The sequence below is a fragment of the Peromyscus maniculatus genome, chromosome 16 (assembly GCF_049852395.1).
Source record: "Peromyscus maniculatus bairdii isolate BWxNUB_F1_BW_parent chromosome 16, HU_Pman_BW_mat_3.1, whole genome shotgun sequence".
Lineage (NCBI taxonomy): Eukaryota > Metazoa > Chordata > Mammalia > Rodentia > Cricetidae > Peromyscus > Peromyscus maniculatus.
The window spans coordinates 62,085,831-62,101,904 of record NC_134867.1 but is presented as its reverse complement, the minus strand read 5'-3'; the positions used below and the strand labels follow the sequence as shown (position 1 = coordinate 62,101,904).

General features: G+C 37.8%; 1 protein-coding gene and 1 long non-coding RNA gene across 8 annotated transcripts in view; both read right to left on the bottom strand.

Moving 5' to 3' along the window:
* Qki (QKI, KH domain containing RNA binding) overlaps positions 1 to 16,074 on the bottom strand; it is a 142,658-nt gene that overhangs the window by 91,747 nt on the left and 34,837 nt on the right. For all 7 annotated transcript variants that reach the window (XR_013045152.1, XM_076552884.1, XM_076552885.1 and 4 more), the window contains exon 2: positions 13,048 to 13,190. Coding sequence is in view for 6 of the 7 variants with exons in the window: in XM_076552884.1 (XP_076408999.1) it covers positions 13,048 to 13,190 (143 nt within the window). In the remaining variant the exon portion in view is untranslated. The remainder of the gene's footprint in view (positions 1 to 13,047; positions 13,191 to 16,074) is intronic.
* Positions 680 to 12,382, bottom strand: LOC143268927 (uncharacterized). Its single transcript, XR_013045154.1, has 2 exons — positions 6,549 to 12,382; positions 680 to 4,604 (listed from the first exon to the last, which is right to left on the bottom strand). It is a non-coding gene; the product is annotated as an uncharacterized LOC143268927 (long non-coding RNA).

Genomic DNA, 16,074 nt, shown 5'->3' with positions numbered 1-16,074 from the left:
TGTTAAAAAAAAAAATCTTATACACAAAGCCTTGTAAAAAGACCCCACATGCTTCCCAAAGTTTAAGTTTTGCTACTGCTCCTTTATGCAAACCTTTAAGTGACTTCTTCTTCTGTTCCAGCTGTCAGGTACTTCTAAACCTTTCGTCTGTCATCCTCTCCCCTTCACTCCTGCATTCCTTCCTGACTTCTCACTCATCGCACACTAACCAACACAGGTTCCCTTTCTGTGACCTCCTTGGAGGGACCTGAACTGAAAGGCAAGTGTTTCCCTCCTCTGAAGAATTTGACATGCTCCTCACATACCCCTTATCAAAGTGGTTTATGATAATCTACAAGTCTCTTCCATCATTCCTGAAGTCAGAGGCCATTATCTAGGTTTATTAAGCCCATGGTGCTTTACACAACATAATGCAAGCTTAAACAAATAAATAAAATAGTAGTTTTAGACAATGAAAAAGCAAAAAAGTGTCTCCAACTTGAAAACACAAAATCCAATGTGTTTTAAGCACCAGTAACCCATTCAAAAAAATCTTGCATTTTATAGCATTTTAGATTAGATAAAGCTAACCAGGTCAAATCCATGTAAATATTCAAAAAACATACCAAACAATTGAAATCTGAGAAAGGAAAAATTAATAAGTATTGCCAAAGAATGAAGACGATTTTCTTCCCATAGCAAAAAAAAAAAAAAAAAAAAAAAAAAAAAAAAAAAAAAAAAAAAAAAAAAAAAAAAAAAAGGTGAGATTTAAGTTGTCTTGGGGTGTTTGGTTTGGTTTGGTTTGGGGGAGTTCAAGACAGGGTTTCTCTGTGTAGTTTTGGTGCCTGTCCTAGATCTCGATCTGTAGACCAGGCTAGCCCCCCAACTCACAGAGATCTGCCTGGCTCTGCCTCCCAAGTGCTGGGATTAAAGGCGTGCTCCAACCACCACCTGGCATGAGATTTAAATTTTTTAAAAAAAAATGAGTAAGAGATCAACTGGAAAAGGATGCCACATGTATAAACAAGGAAGCAAAGGGCAGAGAAAGGGGTCTAAAAAGATGATTAAGAAAAGTTACTTTTCAAAGGCTTAATTAAATAAATTTAACAAACCATTAAACTAACCAAAAATAGAGAACTCGAACAACAACATACCTCCAAAGGAGATAAGTGAAACAAGAAACAATTAGAAGAAATTAAAGACTACTATAAATAATCCCACCAACAAACTGGACAAAATAAATCTCTCAATTCCTAAGAAGCATAGGACTTACCAAACTGACTCAAAGAGTAATCTAAATATGGTAAAGAATAAGATTACAAAGTAATTCAAAAATTCCCAATAAAGGGAAGCCTAATGACGAGATAAAAATAAATTCCAAACGTTTAAAGAATTAAACTAATCTGTCCCAAATTCTTCAACAAAACTGAACAAAAAGCACCTCCAAGTTCTTCAAGAACATATGAACACACAAGAATGCCAAAAAGTTGCAAGCTAATATACTTGATAAAGAAAGATGCAAGAATTCCAAGCAAAATCATCCTGAAAAGCTGAAGTTTGCTCTTCTAAGATTAGAGACAATTCATGGATGCCCATTCTCACTACTTCTAAACACAGTACTAGAAGTCTTAGCCAGACCATTACCAACCAGGCCAAGGAAATGAAATCCAAGGAACTATAAACAAGGGGGGGGGGGGGGACCACGACACGACGACAACAACATGGCCTAAAACTGCATAGGACACAATCTTCTATGTATTCAAAACCTTAAAAGATTTCATTTTAAAAAGCAAAACTTAGGATAAATTAAATACAGTTGCAGGATATAAAATTACATACCAAAAAATTAGTTTCATATCTATACATTAACAGCAAATAGCCAAAAAAAAAAAAAAACTACAAGGCTTGGTGCTGTAGATATTATATAAATAAAACACTGATGGCCAATGACCAGGCAGGAAGTATAGGCGGGACAAAGAGAGAGGAGAATTGGGGAAACAGGAAGAAGGAGGAGAGACACTGCAGCCACCACCAGGACAAGTAGCATGTAAAGATGCTGGTAAGCCACCAGCCACGTGGCAAGGTATAGATTTATAGAAATGGGTTAAGATAAAATAACAGTTAGCAAGAAGCCTGCCACAGCCATACAGTTTATAAATAATATAAGTGTCTGAGTGATTATTTTATACGTGGATTGTGGGACTGCGGGGTTTGGTGGAACCTGGAGAGAAGCCCTCCAGCAACAGCTGGAGAGATGGCTCAATGTTTAAGAGCATTTGCTCCTCTTCAAGAGGACCAAATTCAGTTCCCAGCAACCCACAAGGCAGCTCACAACGAACTGTGACAGCAGTTCTGGGGAAAAGTAACACCCTCTTCTGACCTCCTTGGGCACCAGGCAGGACGTGGTACACAGATATATACGTAGGCAAAACACTTACATACATAAAATCAGATTAAATAACATACACACACACACACACACACACACACACACACAGTAGGCAAAACACTTACATACATAAAATCAGATTAAATAACATACACAGAGAGAGAGAGAGAGAGAGAGAGAGAGAAAGAAGGCTATTCTACATATAATAAATACCATCAAAAAGAAAGCTAACACACACTAGTGAGTTCAAGTAATTAGTACTGGAAATGTGCTAACTAACCAGCATGGTCTACGGAGTCAATGAAAACCCTACACAAAATCCCAACTGCATTTTTCATAGAAACAGGAAAAAAAATACTTTTTAAAACTTGCATGGAACTATACAAGACCCCCAAAAGTACAGCAATCTTATAAAAGAACAAAGCAGAAGCATCACACTCATTTAATCAACTATACTACAAAGACAAGTAATTAAAATAATTAGAACTTTTTTAAAAATCACAAACACTTAATGAAGCTCAGAAATAAACACAAGTAGAAATACTCAAAAAAAATCGAACAAGAATATCAAGAATCTACACACAGCAGATCAAAGAGAAGTCTTCATTAACCAATTTGGGTATACATACCAATAAAACTTGGATTTCCACATTCAGAATGAAATGGGACCTTGACCTTAGACCACATACAAAAATTAAATTTAAATAAGTCTTAAATGCTTGACTTGAAATAGTAGAAATAGAAAGAAGCAAGATTTAAAGCTCTGAGAGGCTTTGTCCATCTCTAGATAACTCAACAGGTAAACAATCTGCCCATTATGTCTGAGAACTGGAGAACGGACTACCAAAAACTATTTAAAAAGCCAGATGGGTGTCTCACCTGGAATCCAGCACAAAGAGTTGGGAGTCAGAGAGAAGCAGTTAAGAGTGCTTGCTACTCTCTTGGAAGACCAGAGTTCAGCTCCCAGTACCTACAGGTGAGATGGCTCACAACCACGTGTCATTCCAACTCCAGTGGCTCTACAACCGCTTATGGCTCTATCATAAATATGCACATACACACAGTAATATTAAACTGTAGCAAAGTGACAGGTATAAAGTTTTCATTATGCCATATGACTAAATTCTGGAGCTCTAGATATAACATGACTGAGGATGTGTTCTCTGAGTACTTGTTCTCTCTCTCTCTCTCTTGTTCTCTCTCTCTCTCTCTCTCTCTCTCTCTCTCTCACACACACACACACACACACACACACACACACACACACACACACACACACACACCTGTGAGGCAATGGATGTGTTCCTTAGCTTGAGTGTGGTATCATTTCACAATGTGTATCAAAATGTATCATTAGATGGGATCCCACAGACCTCCTCAAACATGACCCGCTACTGCCAAGGCTACTATTGGCTACTCTCTAAAACCTGATGGTAAGACTTAATGTCATCAAACACAGAGAAATGAAGTTGATGCCCAACTAGAGCCTTCACCCATACTGACTAGCATTCATGGCACTTGATTTAGTATTCTACACGCCACCAGGAGAAAAATGACCATCAATATTACCCACTACAAACTCTGCAATATACAGGAGCAACCTGCCTGCAAGATATACTGGTTCAATAGTGGCATAAATGTTATGGGAGTAACCAACCACTTTTAAGTTGTACTTAGGGCCCACTTAATAGGATGAAACCCTTACCTGACATTGACAGTGGCCAAGAACCTGAGATTAGATAGGTAATGGAACTAAGGGATAATATACTACTATTGTTCTACTAAAGGAACATAGCAAGAAAGTTAACTCCTAATGGCAGATTTCTAAACCGTCATTAGAAGCTTCTTCCTACAGCAGTTGATAACTGACACAAAGGCCCCATTAACTAGACAGTGTGCCAGAGTGAGAGACTGACTTTGAAGCACTCAGCACTTCCCCCCTCAAGGCTCAGCGATCCATGTGCAAGAGGAAAAGGAAAGATTCTAAGCTCCAGAGGTGGTAGCTGACTCCAAGAGTATCATCTAGACACAGCAGGACTAATTCACATATGTCCATATCCGTAACCAAGAATCTACTTAAAGTTGATACCTGCTTAGAAAAATAAAATCAGGGGCTGGAGAGATGGCTCAGAGGTTAAGAGCACTGGCTGTTCTTCCAGAGGTCCTGAGTTCAATTCCCAGCAACCACATGGTGGCTCACAACCATCTAGAATGAAATCTGGTGCCCTCTTCTGGCCTGCAGTGATACATACGGGCAGAACATTATAATTAATTAATAAATAACACATGATAAATGAATAAATAAATAAATAAATAAATAAATAAACAAATAAATAAATGGGGAGGGAGGCAGGGGAGGGAGGGGGAGAGAGAGAGAGAGAGAGAGAGAGAGAGAGAGAGAGGGAGGGAGGGAGGGAGGGAGGGAGGGAGGGAGGGAGGGAAGGAAGGAAGGAAGGAAGGAAGGAAGGAAGGAAGGAAGGAAGGAAGGAAGGAAGGAAGGAAGGAAGGAAGGAAGGAAGGAAGGAAGGAAGGAAGGAAGGAAGGAAGGAAGGAAGGAAGGAGAAAATCAGTTTTCTCCAATGGAGTTCATGGTAGGTCCAATGTCCATGTGCAAGGGACCCCTGAAAAAGAACCCGACTCCACTGCTTTTGATGTGCCTTTTATTGTGTGTAGTGGGAATTCACCCCACCCATAACCTTGGGCTATCCGTGACCTGTTGGGCCAAGAACTGCCCTTGACTCGGCTGCTGACAGTAAGCACACTCTCCATTCTGGACAAGCAGGACAAGGAAAAGTGACTGCTGAACCTTGCTAAGACAGGGTAAGATGGTCTTTTAAAATATCCTGCTTCTAAAAATGGTCTGTCAGATATTCTAGGCCTATAGCCAAAAATGGATGCAACAACATTGCAGAGAAACTTTGGGTGACTGTCCAGGAGGCCAGCTGTCTCTGTCTTTTCTTGCATTTTTTCAGAAGTTGATTGCTTCCACTTCCTGTTTACTCACGTAATAATTTTCCTTCTCAGGTCTTTGATGGGGTTGAAACTGACAGTTATAGTTTCAATAATTTCATATCTTAGCTAAGATCATATCAGGTACTAGATTTAGATTCTTCAGGATGGGACAGCTTTTGGAGTAATCTCTGTAATTTTCTATTTACCTGTGGTCTGGACATTGTACTTGTTGGTTGTAGTTCCACTTGTTTGTTATTACCCTTTCTTTATCCTGGGCAGTACTTGATAATCGTTCTTATTGCATATAATTTTGCATTAGGTTTAGAATTTTATTTAGACAAAACAGGGAAATGCAGTGGGAATTTGCTCTGCCCAAGACCTTGGGCTAGCTGACCTGAGAGAAATGTTGCTTCTTGTCTGCCTAAGTGACCTCTTAAAAGGGAGGAGGAGGATGTCACATTTCCCTCTCTTGGACATGAAAGGCTTCCTGGCACATTGCTCATCAACCAGGTCATGAGCTTTCCTAGGGATACAGAGGCAAGAGTGTCGCTTCATTTTCTATCAATGAAGTCTGTTTTCCCCACAGAAACCCTTAATAAATTGGTATATATAGACACTATTGAGACTCTTGTTACAATTTTGTTTGGTTGGTTTTTTGAGACAGAGTTTCTCTGTGTAGTTTAGGTGCCTGTCCTGGATCTCACTCTGTAGACCAGGCTGGCCTCAAACTCAGAGATCCACCTGGCTCTGCCTCCCTAGTGCTGGGATTAAAGGTGTGCGCCACCACTGCCCGGGTTGGGTTTTTGTTGTTGTTGTTGTTTTGGTTTTTTGTTTTTTTTTTAAGTTGTTTATTTTGGTGTTTTTTGTTGGGTAGGCAGGTAGACAGAAATCTGGGAGGAGTTGGGGCAAGGAGAAAGAATGTGATCAAAATACACTATATGAAATTTTCTTCAATAAAAATAAATCAATTAAAAATTAATTATTCCGCCGGGCGGTGGTGGCGCACGCCTTTAATCCCAGCACTCGGGAGGCAGAGGCAGGCGGATCTCTGTGAGTTCGAGGCCAGCCTGGGCTACCAAGTGAGTTCCAGGAAAGGCGCAAAGCTACACAGAGAAACCCTGTCTTGAAAAAACCAAAAAAAAAAAAAAAAAAAAAAAAAAAAAAAAAAAAAAAATTAATTATTCCATTATATATCTTAAAAGTACACAATTTTACTAGCTCACTATACCTCAATAAAAATTAGATAGCAGGTTATATTCAGCAGAGAACCCACAGTCAGAAATTCCTCAATAAAGTTGACTCATGTCCTCATTCTGTTTCAAAGAACAAAGTAAAAGACATTGTAGGAAAAATAAAAATCAGTTATCTTCACTTTCCACTTCAACTAGAGTATAAGGGCTGCAACAATTTTTAGGTGTTAAGAATGCAGAGTATTATGTTCAAAACAATGAGCCCAATTCTATTTTGGGTAAGGCACATGCACTAAGCTACTGAATTCGCAAAACACTGAATAATGGTTACTATTAGTATTATCTACCTTTAAAATACAAGAAGTTACTAAATAAACAAAATCCTAATATACCTAGACTGAATCAAGTTCAGACACTTAATACCACATTATGTATTCCTTGTTAGGTCAGTAAACAAATTTTAACAACCTTAGGATTCTATATTACTAATAGGTAGTTTACATTTAAAATCTTCAAGTTTCTTAGAATGAATTCAGGTGTTACTTCCTTAATTTTTCCCTAACTACACTATAAAATGCACTACTTGAGAAAATTGTGCCTTGACTTATTATATGTTTTCAGTCTTCCTATCACTGGATCACATCTTTTTCTTTTGTTTTTTAACAGAGGATCTCACTGTATAACCATGGCTAGCTTTGAACTCACAGATTTTCTTACTCCAAGCAAACCTTTCCTGTGAATGCAAATCATTATGATGTATTCATCAGCATATTTCTATGACAGTTGTTTGTTAAAATAGAGAAAATAAACTTTAAAAATAAAAATACAGTGAGTCCAAATGTCACCAAAGACTACAGATGAGTCTAGGAAACAAAGTATGCTTGTGACCATAAAAAGGGAAGGCTCTTAAAAGCCAACATCTTGCTACATAAACATCAGTCTAATAGAAGTTTTATTAATTAACAGGAGAACTAATTTTTACAGCACAAGTTTTTACTTGCATCTGGTTTACTGTCAACTGTCTTTTACACTATCCTGTTCAATATTCTACATTACTCTAAGTAACTCATTTTGCGGAAAGGCCTTCCTCCTCCTCAGTCTCCACACATAATGGAGGCAGAAACCTTTAGATGCTTCACTACAACTCCATGCCCTGTTCTTCACTGAACAATCACTGTCGAAGTTCACGTTCTCATTAGTCCACAGCTGCTCACATATTTAAGCATTCTGTAAAAAGATTATATCTTTTCATATTGTTTTGTACAGTTATTTACCACAGACTACACACGAGTATTTCTAGACTAAATGATATAAAATGTTTGATTTTATATTTACACCTTCTTTTAAGCTTTGTTAGTGGTAGTGATAGCTTTACAATTTGTTGGTTCGTTGGCTGACTGGCTCATTTGTTGGGTGGCTGGTTGGTTTATGTTGGAGACTGAATCTAGAACGATAAATACACTCAGCACAAACTCTTCCACTGGACTATATGCCCAGACCTAGACTCTTACAACTCTAATTTCTTTTAAAAGTCAAAATGGTTGATTTATACTATTTAGATACAATCGTAAATGATAAAGTTTAGAACCTAGTAAAAATGATCCTCTCTTCCACTAACCACAAATAATAGAGCATAGACAAATTTTCAAAAGATTTATTTTTAATTGTATGTGTATGAATGTTTTGCCTGCATGCATAGCTTTGTGCCATGTGTATGACTGGTGCTTGCAGAGAACTGGGGAAGTGGGGGGTGGGGGTGCTGACAACCTAATCTGGGTCCTCTGGAAGAATAATAAGGATTCTTAACTGCTGAGACAGCAACCACCAGCATAAATTTTTAAGATGAAAAAATTCCTAACCAAGTAATAAATCTTACTAATGTGAAAACATGGCCAAGTTAATGATAAAGAAACTTGATTCCAGGAAGTCTCAATTGAACTGCTCTGTTATAAATGGCTAAGTTCGTTAAGACAAATTATACTTTCCCAACAAAACAACCAAATTTAGTTCCAAGGTTACTTGATGTCCCTATAAGAAGAGTTCTCTCCTTTTTAAAGACAGATTTCTGCTGACAATTAAATCAAGAAGATATAAATGGCCTCAATCACTTATAAACAAAATTCAGGACAACTGCTACAAGCTGAATATTCCTAACTTTGAAAATGCTCCAAACTACTAGAGTACAGACATAATGCTACCAAAAGTGGAAAATTCTATACCCAAACTCATTTGTCTGTATCCAAAATGCAGTTCCATTAAAATTGTTGTGTAAAATTATGTTCAGAATGTGTGTTTTAAGATGCATGTGAAACAAATGAATTTTATATTCAGGTATGGGTCCCATATCTGTTTTTATACATGCAAATATTTCTAATCTAAAAAAATTAGATCCAAGCATTTCAAGTAATTAGTACTCAACCTGAATCACCAGGCTATGAGATGACTAGCAAGGCTCAAGGAAAATAAACTTTCCTTCATAGCCCACTCCAGGTGCCTACTTGGAGGGGTCAGGACAGGAACAACCCTGATGAACTACTTGGCTCTCACCTACAAAAGATGCAGTTTGCCCAGGACGGGCATAAATCAGACAAGCAACTCTCCCCCTTTAATACCTACCACAAACAGAGGAATGTCCCTGAGAACAGGGTTCTTCCCAATTTTTCTGTTAGACTCCTTTGGTTAGTTTAGTGAGGACTTTAAGAAAGAAATGTAGTGTTTAGATACCTGTGATTTTTGTATTTAACTGCTAAGTCCATCTGAACAAAGCTTTAACCCAGAAGATCATAATACATTTGTAAGATAAGCCAAACGTTCCATCTCAACTCAGGCTGACAATCAATTTCTTACAAGTAAATCTCCTCCAAAAATTACTTTTAATTATTGTTTGGAATACTAGTTATTTTTAAATATTAAGATATATAATTCACAAAATAAAGCACTTGCTATTTTAAAGACTATGAAAAGGCTTATGACATTAGAAATCACTAAACTTCAAAACAGGTCTAAAGAAAATTTACTAGTCTCAGAGTATGCTGAAACTCACTGAAATAATAGCTACTACTATCCTCAGAAATTCAGTATAGCCAAATAGGCACAGGTGGAATATAACCTTAGAGTGAAGCAAAAAATAAATAAATAAATAAATAAATAAATAAATAAATAAATAAATAAATAAAAATTCAAACTGAAAAGTCATAAAATTAGCCTTCTCTGACTGATTATTTGAAGTTTTTAAGTCAATAATAGTTCCTGTACCAAAAACATAAACATATTTTACACTATCAAATGACACTAATAAATTAAAACTACCACAGACCACTATGTAATCTGAAACTTTCATAACTTTAGGTAAAAGAAAAACACCAGGGAACAACATCATCTTATTTTCATTCTGTATGTCCTGTATGTGTGTAAATGCCTATGTGTACAACTCTGTGTGCTCAGTTCAGAGGTTGACACTGGTCTTCCTCTATCACTCTCCACCTTACTTGTTTGAGAAAGGGTCATCTCACACTGAAACAGAAACTTGTGTTTCCAGCTACACTGGATGGTCAACTCGTCCCTGGAGTCCTCATGTGCCACCACTCCTGTGCCACAGTGCTGGGATATCGGCACATACTTGCTGTGGATGACTGGTTGATAAATAAAGTGCTGACTGGCCAGTAACCAGGCAGGAAGTATAGGCGGGACAAGGAGAGGAGAATTCTGGGAAGTGAAAGGCTGAGGCAGAGAGCCGCCGCCATGAAAAGCGAGATGTAAAGTACTGGTAAGTCACGAGACACGTGGCAACTTATAGACTAATAGAAATGGGTTAATTTAAGATGTAAGAACTGGATAACAAGAAGCCTGAGCCATTAGGCCAAACAGTTTAAATAATGTAAGTGTCTGTGTGTTTATTTTATAAGTGTCTGGGTGGGACCTGGAGAGAAGCTCTCCAGCTACACATCCTGCCTGGCTTTTACGTAGGTATGGGGGTCCAAAGTCAGGTCCTCCTGTTTGTGCAGAAAGCACTTTACTCAAGGAACCATGGTCCCAGCCTTGGTTCTAAAGACAGAACATACACATTTTACACTGTGCATGCCATTAGTTTATGCAACCCCAATGAACGCTGCATGAAATGCCTCAGGGAAGATTAAAATCTACAGTTAGGAACTGCAGTGCTTTTATTATATGAACAAAGTTTACTGCTCTTATAGAAATGTATGCATAACAAAGACAATTCTTTTCCTAGTGTCATTCCTCAGTACGTAAGACTTAATTCTATCTTTATATTGCATTTTCTTAGAATGTTTGATTTTAGAAACTGAGTTTCATTTTAAAAAAAAGGAGGGGGGTGCTTAGAGAAATGATGGATCAGCAATTAAAAGCGCTGCCTACCATTCCAGAGAACCCAGGTTTAATTCCCAGTACCCATATATTGGCTTGCAACCAGTTACAACTCCATTCCCAAGGGATCTAATGGCCTCTTCTGGCCTCCAGAGGCACTGCATGCATGTGATGAACATACATGCATGCAAACAAAACACCCTTACACATAAAAATAAATTAAGAAAGTTTTAACTGATGAATAAATTCTGGCTTGAAATTGGGATGGGGTTTCCAACAATTTATGAAACACCCAAAATTCTTCTACAATTTTGTACTATGTATTTAAAATAAAACAGCATTCTCTGCATTGATGATTATACAATTAAAATATCAACCAGCCCTGAAAAACATGAAAGATATTCTATTTAGACAATGTTTAATTCTTGTTGTGTACATACATATGTATGCCCATATTTACACATGCACATTCCTGAAGAGGCCAGAGATTAACTTTGGATGTCTTCAATAATCTAACAGATTATTGTTCAGAGACAAGATCCACAAAATCCTGCCAATGAAGTTCTTTCCCAAGTGTCCTTGCTTCCCACCTTACATTAATTTCCTACAATACCTTATAATTATCCAACAAAGCCTTCTTTTAGCAAGATTATCCAGAATTGTGTATCTGCAACTACAACTACTTTCAAAAATAGAGTAAATGTATAAATTAAGACATTTATACTCCATCTATAAACTAATGTTGTCTGAGTAACAACTAATGGGTCTAAAAACCACTTTTAACATTAGAGTCACTCTTTCTTTCATTTGTTTTCCAGTAAGAATTCTTAAATGTAACAGCCATCATTTTGTCTTTACATACTCAGGAAGTGATGAATGGCTACTATGTGTCTGTAATACAGACTAATTAGTAAAATTATGGCAGTGAATTAAAAAAGACAAGATTCTTGTTTTATGTATAATATATTATCGTAGGGAAGCAGTTCTCAACCTTCCTAATGCTTCGACCCTTTAATACAGTTCATGTTGTGGTGACCCCAAACATAAAGTTATTTTTGTTGTTATTTTGTAACTATAATTTTGCTACTGTTATTAATCATAAATATCTGATAGGCAGGATATCTCATATGTGTCCCCTGTGAAAAGGTCATCTGACAGTCCCCCACCCCTGCTGTGCTAGGTAGAAAGAAAACTAAAACATTAGATAACAGTACTATAGAGGTGGAGTGTGGGAGGTTAGGGTTTGGGGGAGGGGTGGAAATGGACAGAACCAGGTGGCTTTTACTAGAACTGGTCAGGGAAAGCCTTGCTAATGGGATATTTAGACTCAATCACACTTAAGGAAAAAGCAGTAGCCAGTCACAGTGAACGGTGTATAAATGACACAAAGATCTTGAAGCTGGGAATAGATTTGACTTATTCTCAAAGTCAAAGGAAGGCCAATGTGATTACACTGGAGAGAAGTGGGAAAATCATTTAAGATGTGGGCAGAGAAATAGAATCAATGGTATCACAGAGGGGTTTTTTTTAAAAGGAGAGAAGAGGAGGGGAGGGGAGGGGAGGGGGGAGGGGAGGAGAGGGGAGGGGAGGAGAGGGGAGGGGAGGGGAGAAGAGGGGAGGGGAGGGGAGGGGAGGAGAGGGGAGGAGAGGAGAAGAGAGGAGAAGAGAAAAGAAAAGAAGAGAAAAGAAGAGAAAAGAAAAAAGGCAGAGCCTGGTGGTATAAAAGGAGACTAATTCCACAAAGATACTAGAGACTGGTTCAGCAACTGACTAAGTAAGAAAGACTGGGGGAAAAGGAGGAATCAGATTGAAAGAGTCCTTTTCATAGAAACTTCAGAGAGCTGGAAGCAACCATGAAACCCAGCACTCTCATTTATACAAAGAATGACATGGTCCAAGCTGGGGATGGTCTGTGATCAGACTGAAGACCACCAGAGCTGCATGTAATCTTTAACAACCAGGACAAAAGTCTTCCCACAATTCTTGACCTCATTCTGAAATCCCAAAGTCTTTACCATGAGTTATTTCCCAAAGTGACATAGCAAAAATCAAATGAAATATACTTTAAAGAGAAAAAATTTAATTAGCCACATAAAATTATTCCCATTTCCAATTTCATACATAACTTTTTTAAAGCAGCTGATAATATAAGTTATTTCATTGCATATTGTGTAAAGCAGAAAAAATGAGCAAAACAACAAATATACTTACATCTGGGTATTCTTTTACAGGCACATAAAGTTTCTCTTGTAACTGAACAATAGGTCCCACGGCATCAGGCAATTCTGCACTCCTTTTCTCTGTACTGCCATTTAATGTGTCATTGTACATGTCTTTCCGTACTCTGCTAATTTCTGTTAAAAGTAAAAATTTTAAATGTGTTAGACAAAAAAAAATAGTCTTGCTAATCCAGGAAAGGGGGGAGGAGGCTGTGTGCTTCACTGATAAAATGTTAACTCCAGTGAATAACTGCTGACCTATCCTGTCATTCTCTGGATTCAGCCTGTTTACAAGATAACAGCCTTCATTTCTACCATAAATCAAATTTACACCAACCAAATTACACATCTTATTAAAACATAGTTCAGAGCAAAGACTCGTCACTGTAATCATATAGATTTTAGTTTAGCTAAAATATTCGTGCTTAAAAATGAGGCCATTTTAAATGATAGCTTTGTCATAAAAATACGTAAGACAAAATACTAAAAGCTCTTTTATTCCTCATAAATAACCTGTCTCTATAAGATTTAAACTGGAGCCGGACAGTGGTGGCGCATGCCTTTAATCCCAGCATTCGTGAGGCAGAGGCGGGTGGATCTCTGTGAGTTCGAGGCCAGTCTGGTCTACAGAGCGAGATCCAGGACAGGCTCCAAAGCTACACAGAGAAAGCCTGTCTCCAAAAAAACAAAAAACAAAATAAAGATTTAAACTGCACACCACTTTACTGGATAGTTTAGGTATCTGTAACACATTCATGATGCTCACCAGACAACATATACCAAGTTCAGCCGAAGTCTAAGTGTGCAAATGACAGAACTAAATGAACCCTAACTAAAGCAACATTCCAGAGAAGAGGACAACAGCACCTAAACAACACAAGAGCTGCCAAGAACTCAGGGAGACAAATTCCTAGTACACCACAGTGATCAAGACGCTACAAAAACTGCTGAGTCAGAGGATGGTGACCTGGACTAGACCACCTTAACAGAAAGCAAACCACACTGGTTTACAGATATACAGACAAAAAGCAAAGATAACCAAAATCAATGTTCTGTACCCAAAAAATCTGTATTATAATTCTCAGGTAAAAATATATTAATGAAAATTATGAAAGTTATATTTTAATGAATCCCTCTAAGTTATTTTTATACTTCATGACCCCTTGGGGGGTTGTGTATTAGATATCCTGAATATCAGATATTTACACTACGATTCATAACAATAGCAAATTACAGTTATGAAGTACCAATGAAATATTTTATGGTTGGGGGTCACCACAGCATGAGGAACTGTATTAAAGGGTCATAACATTAGCAAGGTTGAGAACCACTGATGTAGATGAGTTAGTGGTTAAGAGTAGACTGTAACCTCCAGTTCTATCTTCTTCTGAGCTCCTCAGACACCAAGTATATACATTGTATACTAGCATAAAGGCAGACAAAACACCCATACACATAATCTTTTTTAATAGAAAATTTAATCAATTTAAAACACACACAAAGGGGTGTGTTTTAAATTGATTAAATTTAATGCTCTTAACCACTGAGCACTCAGTGGTTAAGAGCATGTACTCCTACTTATAAAGGACCTGAGTTCAGTACCCAGCATGCATATATCAGGCACCTCACAACATGTACCCTCCAGCTCCAAGGAAATAAACACCCCTAGCATCCAGGCACCTGCACTCAAGTGCACATACTAACATGCAGACACATTCACATAATTAAAACTAAATCTTAAAAGTATGTATAAAATTTATATACCAATATAGGTGGGAAAGCTGTAAGTAGGGTTGACATTTAAAAAAGAAAAATAGAAACTGAAACAAGTGGAAGGCTGGGGGCTGTAAGCCAGTGATGAAAGCCCTTGGTTCGACTCTCAGCACTGAGGCATGACAAGATGGAGAGTGAGGAAATGGTACTTAACTGCTATAAATGGAAAAGCAGTTCTAAATAATCCAAAAAAAGACAGCACCAAATCACAGGGGAAGACTGGAGAAGTGGTAGAACAGCAGAGTACTTATACCGCATGTGCAAAGCCCTAGATTCAATCTCAGGGGAGGGGAGCTTGCTATTATAAATGAAAGAATAGGTCAGTATTTGAAAAAATTTTATTTTAAAATAATATTATATTAATTCTTTGAGAATTTCATACAACTCATATTCCCATATACTCCTTCTTCCCTGATCCAACCTTTCCAGCCTCAGCTCCCTATCCACCCAACTTGTAGGGTTTTTTATTCTTTTTAATCCATCAAGTACAACTACTTCTTGGGAGCGACCCTGTCCTGGTGAGTGACCGCTATTAGATGCTAAACAGGTCCTTAGCTTGTAGTAGCATTTCCCTACATTCCCTCCTCCATTCTGGAATTCTATCTGGCTTAAGCTGTCACCACAGCTCTACGTTCATATGAGCAATGGCTGTGGTGACAGCTTAAAGAGAACACTCTTTCCTCAACGGTATCTTTCCACCACCACCACCCCAGTCCCCTTCAGCCTTGGGGATATGCACATCCCATCTGGGGTTGACCACTCCACGGGCTCTTATTCTCTGTGCAGTAAACTAGGTGAGGGTTTCTGTATTGTTGACTGCCATCTACTGCAAAATAACTTCTCTGAGGATAATTCGAAGAAACAATTGTAATAGATCAGGAAAAGGGGGAAAAAAACATGACTTTTCCATGTAAACACACTTAGAAAAATAAAGAGAAATAACTGCATATAATTAGAAAAATTCAAGTAAAATGGCATTAAAATATTCATATAAATAAAACAAATGCCATACAGACCATCATCCAATTAGGTGATAAACAGCACCTACCTCTTAACTTGTTTTTCTATATATAACTGCACAATTCTTTGATCAACAACTGAAAGTTTTCCAAGTTCCTGCCACCCACTGTGTCTCAAACTCCTAGACTACTGCCTGGAACATAGTGGGTCTTCAATAAGGACTAGGTGGGTTGAATACATGGGTGGGGAAAAAATGAAGGGAAGAACAGACTAGGCTAAAGTTAAA